The sequence below is a fragment of the Pyrus communis genome, chromosome 12 (assembly GCF_041283825.1).
Source record: "Pyrus communis isolate YQ-2024b chromosome 12, ASM4128382v1, whole genome shotgun sequence".
Taxonomy (NCBI): Eukaryota; Viridiplantae; Streptophyta; class Magnoliopsida; order Rosales; family Rosaceae; genus Pyrus; species Pyrus communis.
Genome location: NC_142576.1, coordinates 5,424,330 through 5,441,927, shown reverse-complemented (window position 1 = coordinate 5,441,927; position 17,598 = coordinate 5,424,330). Strand labels below are relative to the sequence as shown.

The window sequence follows — 17,598 nt, the reverse complement described above, 5'->3', positions numbered from 1 at the left end:
AATGGACCTATAGTACAAATCGCCAAATGATGTTGAACCCAGAAGGTTACATATGGGCATTTGTAATACATTAAACTACACACAACATGATATGACACAAGGTTCCTAGTTGAAACCTGAAATTGTGATATACTCCTGTAAACATGATTTCTCATTGTGAGACTTGTTCATTTAAATGGAGAATTATATATTCCACGAAGTTTTATGAAATACCTTAAGCATATCTCCACAAGTAAATCCCTCAAGTATACATGGAAGCAAGTTGCTTTGTATAAATTCCAAAGGAGAATATGTCATGAAGTGTAGAAAATCCCTAAAGGATTCAGACTGCTTGAAGAAAGCCCTTGAAAGGTAAATCATAAATTATGTACTCAATACCAATAGATGTTATAAATTGCCTTAGTGAGTACTATCTTTATAATGTTGTTACAACATACTACATCTCTTACATGAGTTGATAATATTAGAATGGGACTCCTAAAGAGTTTAGAAAATGTTGTTACAACATACTACATCTTTTACATGAGTTGATAATATTAGAATGGGACTCCTGAAGAGTTTAGAAAGATTATAAAGCGTTGAAAGGAATATTGTCTCGAGCTCCATATCGAACAATATGCCAACATAAATCTTATCCAAAATGTTTATGGTATTTAAAAAAAAAATTATATGGATTGAAGATTATGGGTTGAATACTCAAATGATTAACCAATATTTAGACACTAAGAAAGATCATTCATTCTCGTGAAGGAAATGATGAATTGATATTTGGTCCAGAAGTACCATATCTTAGTGAGGTATGTGTCTTACTGTATTTAGTACAATACACTGAATCAGATGTTACATTTCTTGTGAAGCATAATACCAACATATGGTATTAGAATGAAGTAAGGTTTATCTTTTGATAACTCCAGGAAATTATAGACATGTGATTGTTCTATTCCAAAGAACTCACCAATAGCCATGGTCTTATTGGGCAAGCAAAAATATGAATATCTCTCTAGCTTGCATACAAATCGCTCTCAGAAATTATTTGTATTTACATATGGAAATAAATTGATCCTACAACGATCAAGGAAGCAACATTCATTGCCACAACTTATTATCTCTCAGAAATATAGGAGTTTGGTTAAAACCTATGGCCATTAAAATTTGGAGCGCATGTGAACCACTTTCAGAAGCAAACACTCCAACTATCATGAATGGTATCAAATTATAGCAACATAGTAATCAGTAAGATTAAAGAATTTGAAATCAGAGGGAGATACTCATCAGGGGGAGCATCCAAAATTGACGTATGGCCATCCAATGGGGAGTGTTGTAATATAATATGTGGATGACACACATGAATAGTTCGTTACTATTCGTCCAAAGAAAAATCAGATGGATTATTATTCATATGAAGAAAAACGGATGGGTTACTAAGAAATAAAGAGGAGTTATGGAGGAAAGGAAGAGAAGAGAAAAGAAGAGAGATGCGAAAGAAATTACTAGTAAGTCAGGCTATAGAGAAAAGAGAAAATAATGAGAGTTATTTTGTACTCCTATTATTTCAGATAATGAAAGAAAGTACCATTGCTGCCCCGATGACGTAGGCACACTTGGCGAACCTCGTAAATATTGTGTCTTATTTACTTTATTCCACTGCACACATACTGTCAATTTTACAACAAATAAAGAAATATTTCGCTACAAGATAAATCTCTCCACAAATAGGAAATACTAAGAAAGTACTACTGCTACCTTGAGGACGTAGGCACCCTTGACGAACCTCGTAAATATTGTGTCTTATTTACTTTATTCCACTGCACACATACCGTCGATTTTATCACAAATAAAGAAATATTTCGCTACAAGATAAAATCTCTCCACAAATAAGAAATACTCATCATCACTCCTAAAAAGCATCCACAAAAAATACTGGATTCAATTGATATTTGACTTTCTACACATTCCTAATTTTAGCAGCAACAGAAATTTTTTCAAGATAATTTCCTTTTTTTATTTCATACAACAATACTTGAGGAAAAGGAATTTGAGCTTACTCACACAATGAGCCCATCATAATAAGATATCAATATATGAGTTGAACATGAGAAAAATAATTAAACCGTAATACTAATGACAAATGCTATATACATGCATGATAAAGGCCCAACTTTAAAAGTTTTATATGAACAGCAAATTGGAGACCCAACTATACACTTGCAGATTGTGATGATGTTGTAAAACATTTAAAAATGGCATATAACTTCTCAAAGTGAATGAGGTGCTTTCTGATGCGGTAGAGGTGCAGAGTATAGAGCAATGCAGCCAATGTCACCACACCAAAAGACAGCAAAGTCAACTTCCAAAAATCCTGAAAAATAACAATGCAGTTAAACAAACACCCAAATGGGTTTCATTAATAACTTAATTAAATATTTTAGAAACTTAGAAAGTTTCTGAAGTGAGAAATATAAAAAATTAGTGTCACACAAAGTCACCAAACTATGGATTCTGGGGTTGAACATGGGGATTGAACACATGAACTGGACTATTTTGGTCTTTAGGTGCAAAACAAAAATGGAAGCTGTTCAAAACTAGATGAAGTTGACCATTAGGCTTTTGGCCTATACTCTATAGCTTGACTATTATACGAATGATGTTTGGGTCAATCGAACTAGGGATGCAACTCAAGAGAAACTTAGATGCAGCTGATCGTATATTTTCTTGTGCCTATTATTATTATGTTGTGTATATCGCTCGTCACTTGACACGATCACATGAGAAGAGAGTAGACACAAAGTGATATACTTCCGATTGAACGTTATTTTTTTTCTGTAGTACTTTGTGGGTTAGGTAGTTTGTAAGGTCGACCTAACTCTAATTCATACTTCACAATTTGAGTTTGAACTTACTTTTCAATTTCTGACAGGTTAAAAGCCGAGTAGGGTTTTGTGACCTTTGTTGGATTTGGGTTGACCTTACCTGAGTTGCACCCTACCTAGAATCATCAAGCCATAAAGTAAAATATGATTACCTGTGGATTAGAGACGATTATTCCCATGACATAACCCATCAGATCCATAATTGACTGAAGGGAGTTTTGAACACCTCCCACTACACATCGATCCGATTCAGGAACTCGATCCTGTCCAACATATGGATACATCTAAATGTCAAGGCATCAAAGAAATGCTGAAAACACTTTCATCACAAATCATAAAAAAACCTATAAGATTATTAGTTTAGTTTAAATTAATATTGTTTTACTTTACCTGCATTTGTTGGATTACCGCTAAATCAAACATCCACAATCCAAGCCTAGAAGCAGCCACTCCTGCCATCAGCATATATGCTGATAAGTTGCTATTAGATATCCAAATTGAAGCAACACACAGTAGGAGGAAGGTCCACTGCATTAAGAAATAAATATGAAAAAAGATTAGAATCTGAAATTGTGATCACTCGAAAATAAGTCCGGTCTAGTCAAATTTAACTGAAATTGTCCAGTTCAGACCGATCCATCAAAGGAGCCCCAAAGTTTTTACCTGAGACCAGATCGACCAAAGTCCGGTTCTGAGTTTTAGAATATGAGATTGCACTATAGGGTACAGAATTGTTGCAGCAATTCCAATTGCAGCACTGATTCCACGTGCTATCCCAATGACATATGCAGGTATGCCTTCCCATTCAAGTGTAGCTGTCATCAATGTCCCAAAGCTGGAATAAGAGATTCAATTGGTAAGAGACTTACTCACAAATCACAACGTTAGAATAAAATATATGCACAAATAGAACCGGTTTTAAGTTTTTAATCAAAAAGTTTAGGCGAACTAAATGACTAAATTTCAAGTGCAACCAAAAAAGAATATGGATGTTCTTTTCTAACTTCAAGGATTAAGGACTATTTGGAAGAGGTTTATGTCTTAACTGTATCCCTACTAATCCCCTAAAAAATGGTGGGACTCCTAGGAACTAGTTTAAACATCAATCTTTATACGAAGAGTCCGTCTTAATCCTACAAATTAGAAGATAACATCATATATTCTTCCAATACTGCACTTGAAATCAAGTCGTTTATCTCGTCTAATCATGTCCGACATATCAAACATGGCCTAAACCATAGTTTATATACGGTTTATTGTCCATTTAGTATCCTTTTGGTTCTATTTTTGATTAAAAGTTTGCAACCAGTTCTATTTATAGCCAAAGCCACGACACGAAAGTTAAGATAAAAAGAAATTAGTATCGGTAGGGTTTTTACCTAAGCACAGTAAAAAATAACAGAGACAGAGCAACACCAGGGAGCACAACATCTTGCTGCAAATACACTCTCCATGCAGCCACATAAGGGATCCTTGAGACCATTTCAGTTACTCTCTTAATCCAGCTTACCTCGGCCGGTTCCAAATCGTTTTTATCATGAGAAAGCAAGCTGCTTGTCTCCTGACCATCAGTAGACACATCACTTCTTGAAGGCATTGATATCTTCCGTTGGCTGCTTTCGCCTAGAGCCGGAATCCCCTTGTATACAGACATGAAAAGCCAGTATTCCAACCAGATAGTTGTAGTGTTCCAGAGTGCTAAGGTTAAAGCAGAAGCCTTTAGGGACACAAAGCTGATAATGAAGCCAGTTAGCACAGGAGCACATAGCTTGCAGAAGAGATCGATACGCCGAAGGACCGAGTTCATTTTTGTCAGTATTTCTGGATTAGAATGGCTTTCCGATATCACCACCACCCTGCAGAAAGAGCAGTTGATATATGATATGCACAACAAATCTGGGCTAAGGATAAACAAGGACTTATCTTTGACAGACCAAAAAAACCTCATCCTAGAACTTACTTCTATTAAAAGTTAAACATGGCCTGTTTGGGATCTTATTTTGGAAGGGCTAAAGGTGTGTTTTCAAGCTACAAAAGTTTATGACTGTATTTGTCAAACAAAGTTAAAAATGCTTAAGGATCATAGAAGCGCTTTTACAGAACCACTTGTCAAGTGCTTCATCAAGAAGCACTTTCAAGTATTTTTTTTTCTTTTCAAAAGTCACTTGAATTTTTAACAAATATTTCAGCATGTTTCTAATAAGTGCACTTTTAACATAAGCGTGTTGTGCGCATAAATTCGTCATTGTATTCATACTAATTCTCATTGTTTACACCTTTGCTTTACTCTTTTATATATGTTTTACATTCTATTTGTGTTTTGTAGGTTGTAACAAGCAAAGAGTGAAAATGAGCTAAAAAGAAAGTATGGAGACTAAAAAAGCTTTTACAATCCTACGCAGTTAGCACTATTTGTGCAAATCAACGGAGTTCGCGGAATAAATTGTACCAACTTGGAAAGAACCAGGAGATGAGCCATACACACTTGTAAAGCTACGAACGTCTATTTTCTATAGAATTTACGGTCGTGAATATCATTTTTGAAGAGGGCGTTGTGGCAGTTTCAGTAAATGAAAGTCGGGCTGCACGCGAATTCAAAGTTTTCTACAACTGGGCATATTAGAGGGTTAAAATTTCTATTTACGGTTGGGAGGAGCCAAAAGTCTGGAAGAAAACAAATGAGAATGCTTGTTTTATATAGGGTAATGCTAGAGAGACCAAATTTTTTTAACCAAATTTGCAAACAAATGATGTGGTTATAGATGATTGAATAAAATGTCGATTAATGTATTTTTTCTTATTAGTGCCACATAATTTAGTTTGCAATTTGGTTTAAAAATTGACACGTGTCATTTTACTTAATCTTGGTTAAATTTTTTTTTTCAAAATTAATAAAGTAACATTTAATATGAAAGTTAATTAGAGTTATGTGAAAAGACATGTGTGAATTGATCAAGTGTAAGATAATCATATACTATAATTATGATGATGAAAAAAATGCTCGTAAAATTAGTTTTCCTAACGAAACCTTAAAACTCATTAGGTGAGAAAAGATAGGGAGGCTATTCTTGGCCTTTGGCTGTTACAAATGAAAGGGGACATATTATCCCTGATCAGAGCAGCGTGGAAAACAAAAGAAAAAAGAAAAGAAATAAAAATGAGAGCAGCCACCAAACAGAGGAGGCAGCAGCAGCGGGGAAAACAATAATTAAAATAGAAAATTCAGTGCCAGCCGCACCAACTGATCATTAGAAATGTCTTAGTCAAGTTTTTTTTTTTAAGTTTTCGATTATGCTTTTGTTATAAACGAATTTGATGATGTTTATTGATAATTTCAGATTATATTTCACTTTTTACGTGTATTTGTTATGCTTGATCACCATAATTATTTCTTATATTGAGTTTGTTACATAGACAAATTTAGATGATCGAGTCTTGTGCCTATGCCAAGCGACGAAAGAACTATTGCAAAGTTCTTGGAGTTAAGTAGCATGAAAAACTGAAATAGATACTGTGTTCTGGGCTTTGTGTCTTATGTCAATTCAATTGTATTATACTTTCTCGAGATGCAACTTAGCATATAACATTATAAATGCTTCGAGAATGGTAAGAGTTAGAGTAGAAACCATGCCTTATTCGTTACTTAGGATAATCAATATATAGTTTAAAGAATAAATATCATGTCTTTAGGTTGACAAACACGAATATCTCAATCTGTTTTATAGCATTGTGCATGTCATTGCTTTACGAAGGTAGTTAGTAGTGAATACTGAAACCCTAACTCGTCTTCTCATTGTTTCAAATATTCCAAATCTGTTTGCATTTGATTATTTTTGTTTTATTCTATTTTGTTTATTACCAGTTTCAAATAATCTTCAATATATTCTATCAAATCTCTTGTGTGCATCTTTGTTAGTTTTTGTGAACAAATTAATTTAAACTCTTAGGAATCATAATCTAGATACATATTAGTGCAATCTTGTGGGAATGATCTTGTACTTGCTTTCTAGACTAGGTGTTCTTATGTATTTGCAAGTTTAAAACGCATAATTAGTAGCTTATATTTAGATTGTTAATATTCATGAGAAAGCTTAATATTTAGATTGTTAATCTCAGAGCAGCCTCGTTCTAATGAAAGTCTGAGCAATTAATTTGAGAATTTACCAGTCTCTTTCAACTAAGATGGTGCCAGCGAGAGTAGAAGTAACTCCAACAGCTCCTGCGACGTTGGTTAATATTACTAGCATGATGAACGCATGAAAATTTGTGCGGTTTAAATCAGAGTAGACCAGTAATGCCATCACAGTGCCTCCAGCAATAATAGAAGAGAGATTTTGTGTTACCAACCAAAGCCGGAGAACCTGTTCACAGAAGTGAAAGATGTGTATAATTATGTAACAATTTTTTTGTCTCCCTTTTTCTTCTAACAATTCACATATATAAGCTTGCTTATACCTTTATATATGTAAATCTATCCACCCAGTGTCCAACTAAGGGTCCGAAAAGCGCGGTGGAGGCTGATTCCACCGCTCCATAGATAGCAGCAAAGAGTAGGGAGTCGGGCCAAATGCTTATCATGTATAAACCAACAGAAAATTCCCACACCCTGCAGAAAACAGAAGAAAATTCAATTTTCAATAGAAATTAAAGTTTGATCAAAATCCAACCTGCCCACTCATTTGTTCCTTTTTAGAGATTTCAAGTGATGTCACTAATCAACATGTTCATAATCTTCAAATTAGTTTCTGATATTTAATTTACTCTTTTTTTTTTTATTCTTTCTAGCACTTGATGTAGTTTCATAAAACTTTCAGCAGCAAAGTAAGAAAAACAAATTATTAATTTCAACGCATCATTTAACGTAATTAAGAAAGTTCACAATAAATTTAAGCAAAAACTCAATCCAAAAATATAAAAAAAATACACATGAAAACTAGCAAATTAACCTGGTGCCCCATCTGGATAAAAAGTGGCCAAAGTAGAGATATCTGATTAGATGAGGAGGAACTCCATCATCTTTTGGATTAGGAGGCTGTTCTTGCACTCGGGATAAAAGGGGCTCTCTCACTTCCTCCATTTCAGATCAAAACACCAGACGTGCAGAAGAGCGAGCGAGGGTTTATTGTTACGTGGTGCAAAACTGAAACACTGCAGCTATCAATACAACAATGATAGATGTTCATGCTGACTTGAGGATGCGAATCTCTCTAGCTACGTGGTTTCGATCTACTCGGAAAAAAATAGAAAATTGGGTCTCAATCCAGTGCGTCTACGCCTCAGAAAAACCTAGCTGCTGAACAGACAGTCACATTTGATTTGATCACGTGATCGCGATGCTACCAACCCTTTCTTCCTGAACTTTCCAACAATAAAAATCCAAATACTAAAAGCATCTACTTTTTCTATAGCCTATTGGCCTCATACGTAACTAAAGTGGATGAAATTGTACTATAAAAGTTGACTTGATAGGTTGCATACTCAATTATGTTATGAAAATGTTTGTCACTCATATGGATTAGGCAAGCCAAGTAAGCAGAATTATATTTTAATATTGTATTTTATCTATAATATCTACTTAATTTTACATTTTAGTTTTGGCATCCGAAACTTGATTTTCTAATGTTATTGTAGTCAACATTGCCTACTTTGGGAGAGTGGCTAAAATTTGTAAACTCAATTGTATATACCAAAGCTAGTTTTGCTTACGTGGCTCATCAAAATGGATTTGCATACTCAATTGTCATCGGAGATGCTCTAATATGATAGAAGGATTAGTTTTTAGATCATATTATGTAACAGTAGTTCATATGTTCAAACAATCGTTACGTTATATTAGTGATTCTTACGTACATGACGCTTTACATAATAGTAAAATCGAAACCTTCGATGGGTGGATTTCTACAAAACATTAGATTAATCAGATGAAAAGTCGCATCTTTGTTATAGGCCAATGTGTCTGCCACCCTTCCATGCCCTTGTGATTCAACTCTAATATGCTTTATATCTAATTATCATATGGTAATTATATTAAATACATGAAAGTGTTATAGCAAATTCAAGCAATGTTCCAATCCTTGGCCTTCAAATACTGTTAACAACTAGGATATTTAATCATAGTATATACTTTGCAATATTAAATTAAACAAATTAAAAGGTGTGGTCCAATATTTTGGTGGATATGATGTTGGTTTTTACTCATGTGTCTCAAGTTCGAAACTTCTCACTCCCCTAAATTATTGTAATCATTTTGAACTCTTCCCTCTTCTCTTAATAATAATAAAATTAAAAAAAAAAGGAAAAAAGAAAAAAAAAGTTAAAGGTGCACAGGGTAGCTGATACAAATGGACAGAGTTGTAATACAAATATTAAGGGGGAAACTTTTGTGAGAAAGGTTTATATTAACTCATCCGTTGAGTTGGATACTTAAATCATAAATATAGACATTTTTCAATTGGCAGTTACGTAAAACTTTTGACTTTTTGCAAGTAATTATATTTTAATGATTAAATAAAGAGAACTGTTATTAGCATTCCAAAAATCTCATCCTACACTCTTCACAATTGTATTTTTTTCTTCTTCTAATTATAGAAAATTTGAAGTGTAAAATGAGATTTTTAAAGTATCAATAATAATTCGCTAAATAAATATATTTTCCTGTCAGTCAGCAGTGTCATGCTTGAAAAATACCACTTGCAAGTCTCAACGGCAACCTCGCTGGCATGTCCCATGTTGTTTTTGCTTTCTTAATTTTAAGAGTATCTTAAGTTGGAAAATACTCACTCTTCACATGTAAAGTGTTTTTATTCTTGACAGATTAAATCATAAGCCGGCAGTGACACACGTACGGATGACTTAATAAAAATGTAGAAGTGCAACCACACAATACTACGGTTTTGTAATACTCTTTTTCACTTGCAAGTGAGAGGTTTTAGGTTCGAACCTCGTAGATGACGAATTCGATACTAAATTAGGTTGCTCATTGTGTGACTTAGCCAAACTCCCCCTCTTAATGTAAATATCGTTGTACTAAAAAAATGTAAAAGTGCAAAAGAAAATCAATGTTCTTTTAATTTTGTTCATATTATGATATGCTTGCTACTTGGAATGAGTTGGAAACGTTTTCTAAATGAGTTTGCTCATTACATGACATTTGTGTTTTGACACGGGGGAATTGAAATTATTCTAAATCCTAACTTTGCTTACATTTACTAACACCTGTGAAATGGAAAATGTTGCGCTCCACATTACTACGAAACTATCCATGATCGAAGTATTAAAACTAGAAAAGGAACTAAACTAATTAGCAAAAGTACGCGATCTCATTTTCATTCATTCATTTTTCTATGAGTAATGAAGGAGAAAAACTTCTCATATATCACAATTATAATTTAATTAGGAAAGTGTTATTGGCACTCTAAAAATCTCATTCTACACTCCTCACAAATGCATTTTTCTTTCCAAATATAGAAAGTTTGGAGTATAGAATAAGATTTTTGGAGTGCCAATAATAATTCCTTTTAATTAACTAGTTTTTCTTAATTATTAGTTTATTAATGAACTAAATTTAAAAATCTGATTAATTCAAATGATGTGGTTGTCCACATCAAATATAATCTAAAATGATATAAAAATGTGGTACAAAAACATAATATGAATAACATTTCATGACTTTTCCGAAGCAAGATTTATGCCCAAGTAAACATGTGAGTATTGTGTTCCGAGCCATGATGTCCATGAATCCCTCTGAATATGTACCTGTTTGGCCCAATTAATCTATTAACCTACATTTGGGTTGAGATGAACTGCAAGTGTAAGGTCAAAACCTGTGTGGATTATGTTGTTGTAAACATAAGATAGTGCTATCTACATACTTATTTTTTTTTTCAAACAATTTGCTCAATTTTCAACCATCAAATCAAATGAATTGAAGGAAGTAAATGTCCAAAAGTTATCAAGAATGTGTGGAAGATAAAAATAGGTGTGTCATAGCACAACCTTATTGCAATTCTACATAATCTAAATTAGTTAATAACAAAATTTTCTTTGTCAATAAAAAAAAAGGTAGAAGTTAGAAGGATCAAATTAACCGTGTCAGCAGAACTTTAAAAAACAATAACCGAAGTAGACGTCATTGACAATATAGTAAACTAAACACAATTTTTTTTCCACAGACGCAATACGAATGCGGGGAAGGCAGGATTTGAGAGCATTTGAATCAGTCAAATTAACCGTGTCAGCAGAACTTTGAAAAACAATAACCGAAGTAAACGTTATTGACAATATAGTAAACTAAACACAATTTTTTTTTCACAGACGCAATACGAATGCGGGGAAGGCAGGATTTGAGAGCATTTGAATCAGTCAAATTATTGCATGATTTATCACTTGATGGAGTTTTTCATGTTCCAAAGTTTCGTGTTAATTTATTGTGTGTGAGTAAATTAACACGAGCTACCGTGATGCAAAACTATTAATTTATTGAGCTGAGTGTTTGTTTTTACGTGGTGCAAAACCTAACACTGCAGCCATCGATACAATATTAACGCTTGTTTTGATTTATATATTCAGAGAGAATAGAAAATTGGATCTCAATACAGTACGTTTAACGCCTCAGAAAACGGTAGCTGCTAAACTCGTACTTGACCGTGACCGCGATGCTGCCCTCCACTTTTGCCCTAACTTACCAACAATTAAAATCCAAATGGTAAAAGCATCTCCAATGGTATAGTCCACAGGGGATTAAAATAGATAAAATTATACTATAAAAGTTTACGTGACATATTGCTTACTCAATTGTTTTATAAAAATAAAAATGTTGTTTAAATGGATTAGGCAAACCAAGTTGGCAGAATTAACCACCACGATGTGGCCCAGTAGTTGGGGACAAATTCTAAGATATTTCATACAACACGTTTTGATTTCGATTCCTGGTGCTAGTGAATCACATGATGGTGGCCAGGAGGAGGCTAAAATACCTTTGTGAGTCTTCATGGTCTCTGTAATGGTTGACTGCCGTGGCAAAGCCACTAGTTAGTCTCCTTTAAGAAGAAAAAAATAGGCATAGTTATATCTTAATATTTTATTTTATCTATAACGTCTACTTTTACTTGGGAGTCTTAATGAAACACTCCTGGTACTGTTCACTTTTTAAAGTTAAAAACAAATTCTAAGATCATATTTCATACAACACGTTTTGATTTCGATTCCTGGTGCTAGTGAATCACATGATGGTGGCCAGGAGGAGGCTAAAATACCTTTGTGAGTCTTCCTGGTCTCTGTAATGGTTGACTGCCGTGGCAAAGCCACTAGTTAGTCTCCTTTAAGAAGAAAAAAATAGGCATAGTTATATCTTAATATTTTATTTTATCTATAACGTCTACTTTTACTTGGAAGTCTTAATGAAACACTCCTGGTACTGTTCACTTTTTAAAGTTAAAAACGTTAAGGACATTTTAACTTTAAAAAGTCACTCATGATATTATTCACTTACAACACCTTTTTGTTATTTTGGTTAAAACCCAAAGTTTCAAGCTCTTTTCGTCAATTTTCCTCTTTTACATTTTAGTTTTGGCATGCGGAGCCTAATTTGCCTACTTATGTTATTGTAGTCAACATTGCTTACACTAGGCAAAATTTGTAAATTCAATTGCCTGTACCGTGGAAGCTAGTTTTACTTAAATGGCTCATCAAATGAATTTGCATACTCCATTGCCATTAGAGATGCTCTAATATAATACAAGAATTAGATTTTTAGACCATATTATGTGACAAAAGATCACATGCTAAAACAACCGTTATAATATACTAATGATTCTTATGTACATGACTCGTTACGTAATAGTAAAATTGAAACCCTTCAGCGGGTGGATTTTATAAGGAACGCATATGTTAGATGATACATACAAATTAGATAAATTGAGCAAAATTAAGAGAATTAGAATCCTGCACATGCAATTCTACAGACATAAGATTAATTAGATGAAAAGTCAGATCTTCATGAAAAGTATTGAGTAAATTATAATGCTAAAAATACTTTTAGCAAAAACAGATGGGATTAGGATAGTTAATATGAAAGTTTCATTAATTGATACTGTTCACATGTCTTCAATGAAAAAAACACTTTTTAGAAGCATGTATAGAACTGCTTTTGTTTTCTACTATTTTGAAATCATAATTTTGAAAGAAAAAAAAAACATTTCTTTTTCTCCTTTACCAAAAGCAATTAAGGCCTCAACTTAAAGGGAAAAAAAAACTGCTTTAAAAAATCAGCTAGGATTAGTCATAAGTATATACTTTGCAACGTTTATTTAAATTTGCACACAGAAGCAATGCTGCAATCCTTAGCCTTCAAGCAATGTTAACAACTATGATTAGTCATTAGTATATACTTTGCAACATTTAATTAAACAAATTAAGAGGTCGAAGGTGCATGGCAGCTATAAAAATGGACAAAGTTGTGATACAAAAATTAAAGGGGAAAAAATCATTGAAAAATGTTTATATTAACTCATCTGTTATTTTTATTTATTTTTTTATTAACTCATCTGTTGAGCTAGATGCTTATGCTTAATCATAAATATATATACATTTTTCAATTGGCGGTTACCTAAAACTTTTGTATTTATGCGAGTAATCAGCTTTCAATGATTAAATAAATACATGTATCAGTCAATCAGCTATGTCAGGTTTGTAAAATACCGAGGCAGATTGTCTGCCCTTCTGTTTGGGTGTCCTTTCCATCCCCTCCTATTTTGTGCGGTTAGGAGGACAGACAATCTGCCTCTGTAAATTACCACTTGCAAGTCTCAAGTTCTCAACAGCAACCTCGCCAGCAAGTCCCATGCATTTGTTTACCTTTCTTAATATCAAGAGTATTTTAAGTCGGAGAATACCCGGCTCCTCACATGGAAGGTGTTATTATTCTTGCACAAATCAAATCACAAGGTGACCATTGACAGACGTCAAGATGACTTGTTAAAATTGTAAAAGCGCAAAAGGAAATCGATGTTCTTTTAAATTTTATTCGCGTCTCCCTTATTTGGAATGAGTTGGAAGTTGTTTCTTTTAAATTTTATTTGTCTCACTTATTTAAAATGAGTTGGAAGCTATTTCTAAATGAGTCTCTTAACTTTGCTTACATTTACTAGTACATGGAAAATGAAATAAGCTTTTTAGTGGCAGAATAATTATCATAAAACAGTCGCTAAAAATATGCACGACCTCTTTAATGATAAAAAATCGTTGGTCTTCACCAAAAAAGCTTCAGCGGCCATTTTATTTATATATATTTTATTTTGTAAAGTTTAATAAGCGTATGCATAGCATCTGTACAATTGCTTGTAAGTAACAACTCAAACTTTAGAGATGAAAGTGCATTTAACAAATAATTGTTTTCCCATGAAAATAAAGGTTTGGATACATTGATAGGTCCAGGAAAAACAAAAACAAAGATGAGGGAAGAAAGTACGAAACTTGTTACAGGCACATCCATGGCGGGCGAGGGTCAGCACGACTCCAAGCACAGCCTACGACATCCTACCACAAGAAGCAAAGACACTAGAGATCAGTTTAGCCGGATATGCGCAATTGACGACAGAAGACATCAATTATCTGGCAAAGCATACAGTTACGATATCTATTTACCACATCATCCTCCACAAACTTTGGCTAAGCAAATCATTCAAATCTTCTAATAATTCTGAGACCACACCTCGACTTCTCAGCATTATGTATCGTAAAATTACTTCCGATTCAGTTTCATAAACGTTCTCATGGGGAAAATGAACGAACAGCCCTTAGAAATGCACAGTGATGAATCTATGCTATGTTTTTGTATGAGAAACAAACGTTGGACTTTCTATCAGTAAAATGAGAGATCCAACGATGGGTTGAAATTTTCTGGTAGACAGCTGACATGTCAATCCACACACACACAGATATTAGCAACTTTCTCTTCTTCAGAATTCAAGTTGACCAGATTGCCGCAAATATTTTAACAGAGGCGTATACAATGAAGACTCGAAAAACCAAACCCAGTACAAATATTATGTCAACAATAAGGGCTTTTCAAAGAACAATGCTATATACACTCCTAGTTTTGTCATCCTGCACTGGTTCCGTGAGTTGTGAAGATGATAAAATATTGATTTCGGAGTACAAAATGAACCGATAGTGAGACTTTTTCAACCAGTCAAGAAAATTATTACCAAATACTGAGATCTTGGGGGTGCTGTATACCACTCAAGATTGATTGTTTTAATCTTAACAAACGATGAATCAGGAAGGATGTAGAAATGAAAGGATGCAAAGGGTTAATCATGAAGGACAACGGAAAAGAAATATGTGTTTCTCCCTCCTCTTACATTGGTGATGGGAAGGAAAGTAAGGGGGGAGGGAAAAATAAACTCCAAAAGACTCAACAAAGAAGATGCAAATTCTAAGCTTGAAAACCGATGTGAAACAAAAAACATTTTGTATGCATCTCATAAATGAAGGAAAACAAATACAAATGAGCTATGGAAGTCAATCAACAAATACTAAGTATCAAGTAAGATCAATTACATACATACACATAGTAGACGTCTTCCAACCATACGAATGTTCATAGGATTACAAATTTTGAAACTCACATACGGGATCACACTCGTTGTTCACTATTTTTGCAGACTCGAATTATTCTAAATATTGAACGATAAAGTAAAACAAGTACAAAAGGGGCAAGAACAAAAGCAATACCAGCTCAAAATTTGATCGGGCGTAAAGGCTAACTTAGTCGTGCTAAGAATCACACTTCAGTTCATCTGAATCTGAATCACTTGCATTATAACCTGCCACAGACACAGAAGACCAAACAGAGGCAAAGCTAATAAGGCAAGGATGATTAGCACAATGATGACGATAACAGAAATTGCAAAGACAGAAGTCAAACCGGGCTGCTTATCACCAACTTTCCAAGCTGAAGATCGCGTCCTCGACGCTCTTGTAATCCATACTCTTCCCTGTAAAATTGTGAAAACCGAAAAGCATTAGCACAAATAAGAATCATAACCAGAGCTCTAATTAAGTACTGATCCTAACATTTAACTCTACAATTTGTAGTGCTAAACACAAAGCTTGCAACTTTAGCCAATAAAATTGATCAAAAAACAAGTTCAGCCACTTACTGTAAACTAATTAGGATTAGAACACGAAAACAAGATCAGAAAACAAAAAGCTCAGAACTTGAACCCTAAAACCCAAAACCCACATTAAAAAAACCCAGAAATCAAACCAAACCCAGAAAGGCAATTACCATGTGGGCATCTCTGGCGACGCCATAGCCGTTGTAATACATCTGGCCCACCAAAACCTGCATGTTAATATCGCCGGCTTTGGCCTCCTTAAGCGTGTCCTTGAACCACCGCTTTATGCAGTCCGACACGACGGCGGAGAGCGGCACGCGGTGTTCGCTGCTGCTGCTGTTCGCGTTCACTGAGCTGCTTTCAGACTCCATCTCCTTCCCCTTCGACAACCGCGGCCGCTTCGACAATTTCTGCGTTGTCGGCGAGGTGGGCCTCGTTTGCTTTGGGGGAGAGGTCACTAGACCCTGCGACGTCGTTTTGGCGACTTGGTACAGCCTGGCGGTGGAGGGAAGCGACTTTCCCATATTATTAAATTGCAAACAAAAAGACTTGAAATTTCTGAATTAAAAAAAATACTGCAAGAGATTCGAAAACGAAAACAGATTTTTGAAGATCGGGGATTTTTGGGTTTTTTGAATTTTTAGCTTACCTTTTGTGTTGTTAAAGTGGAAAAATCAGATTCGAAAACAGTTTTTAAGAAGTGGGGAGCGGAAACTACGAGGCAGGTATTTTTTTAGGGGACACGGCGATTCATGACTGCTTGGAACTGAGCGTGGGTGTTAAGGTACGAGGGAGGACTGAGGAGAGAGAAAGTGGCGGCCCGGTTAAATCGCTGCCATGTCCAGGGGCCGTACGACGTCGAGTTGGCGGTGGATGTTGGTGGCGGACGTGGTGATCTTGTGTGCTGAAGACTTCGTTTGAGTTTTGATCTCTCTATTTTTTTGGATTACTTTTTTACTTTTAAATATAAAAATGGCGCTAATTGACAAGACTACTTTGTAATATTTATCAGCATCGCCATGAAAACGCATGCTAAATTGCAATATCAGCAGCTTTTCCATGTCATTGTGGGCCCTCAGCCACCAGTTTCCACAAAGCTTATGTATTCCATGACGTGTGTGGTGAGTGACGACATCGAAATGTCTAGTCATTCATGCAATTGAATAGTAGTAATCCCACAACATGAGTTTGTGCTTTTATGTGCGTGAATGACTGTATGTCGTTGATATTAATGAATTTGATTGTGTATTTGATTCAAAGCGAAGTTGATTAAATGCTAAGTGAGTTTGACTGTTGGAGGCAATCATGCAAGTGGACCTTAGGAGGCTCAAATGACCATTGGCCGCTAAAATTAGTCAGTTTGAATGGTGACTGTTGATGAAAGTGAAACTTGCAAAGGCAAGTTCTGAACTAGCATCCGAAGCTAGGCGCTAGTTTGGTTTGTATTGTTGTCGTTGCTTGGATTAGAGAGAAGGAAGGGCTTACACCAAAACTTGGTTGATCTGATCTTGTATGCTGGGAAGGAAGAGTCGATAAAGAGAGCTTCAGATGAATCTTTAGGCCTGGTTTGGTACTAAGGTGATTCTGAAAAAAGCTGGTATCAAAAA

General features: G+C 34.7%; 2 protein-coding genes and 1 long non-coding RNA gene across 5 annotated transcripts; all 3 read right to left on the bottom strand.

Annotated features, from left to right (window-relative positions):
* Positions 1–1,592: 1,592 nt before the first annotated feature.
* LOC148692227 (uncharacterized) lies at positions 1,593–1,882 on the bottom strand. The gene is made up of 2 exons (XR_015954167.1): positions 1,744–1,882; positions 1,593–1,655 (listed from the first exon to the last, which is right to left on the bottom strand). It is a non-coding gene; the product is annotated as an uncharacterized LOC148692227 (long non-coding RNA).
* Positions 1,883–1,977: 95 nt separating this feature from the next.
* On the bottom strand, positions 1,978–8,332 carry LOC137744888 (solute carrier family 40 member 2). Its single transcript, XM_068484698.2, has 8 exons — positions 7,817–8,332; positions 7,326–7,476; positions 7,035–7,231; positions 4,250–4,726; positions 3,534–3,705; positions 3,261–3,398; positions 3,023–3,133; positions 1,978–2,359 (listed from the first exon to the last, which is right to left on the bottom strand). Exons 1-8 carry the CDS (start codon positions 7,945–7,947, stop codon positions 2,198–2,200), a joined length of 1,539 nt encoding a protein of 512 aa, XP_068340799.2. The 5' UTR covers positions 7,948–8,332; the 3' UTR covers positions 1,978–2,197.
* Positions 8,333–14,227: 5,895 nt separating this feature from the next.
* LOC137745415 (uncharacterized) lies at positions 14,228–16,964 on the bottom strand. 3 transcript variants are annotated; one of them, XM_068485368.2, is made up of 5 exons: positions 16,641–16,926; positions 16,162–16,486; positions 15,799–15,868; positions 15,606–15,697; positions 14,228–14,405 (listed from the first exon to the last, which is right to left on the bottom strand). In XM_068485368.2, exons 2-4 carry the CDS (start codon positions 16,360–16,362, stop codon positions 15,648–15,650), a joined length of 321 nt encoding a protein of 106 aa, XP_068341469.2. In that variant the 5' UTR covers positions 16,363–16,486; positions 16,641–16,926; the 3' UTR covers positions 14,228–14,405; positions 15,606–15,647. The 3 variants fall into 3 exon arrangements, with proteins under 3 accessions (XP_068341469.2, XP_088536857.1, XP_088536858.1); XM_088680731.1 differs by having other exon boundaries at positions 16,162–16,964; XM_088680732.1 differs by lacking the exon at positions 14,228–14,405 and having other exon boundaries at positions 15,412–15,697; positions 16,162–16,925.
* Between the last annotated feature and the right edge of the window lie 634 nt (positions 16,965–17,598).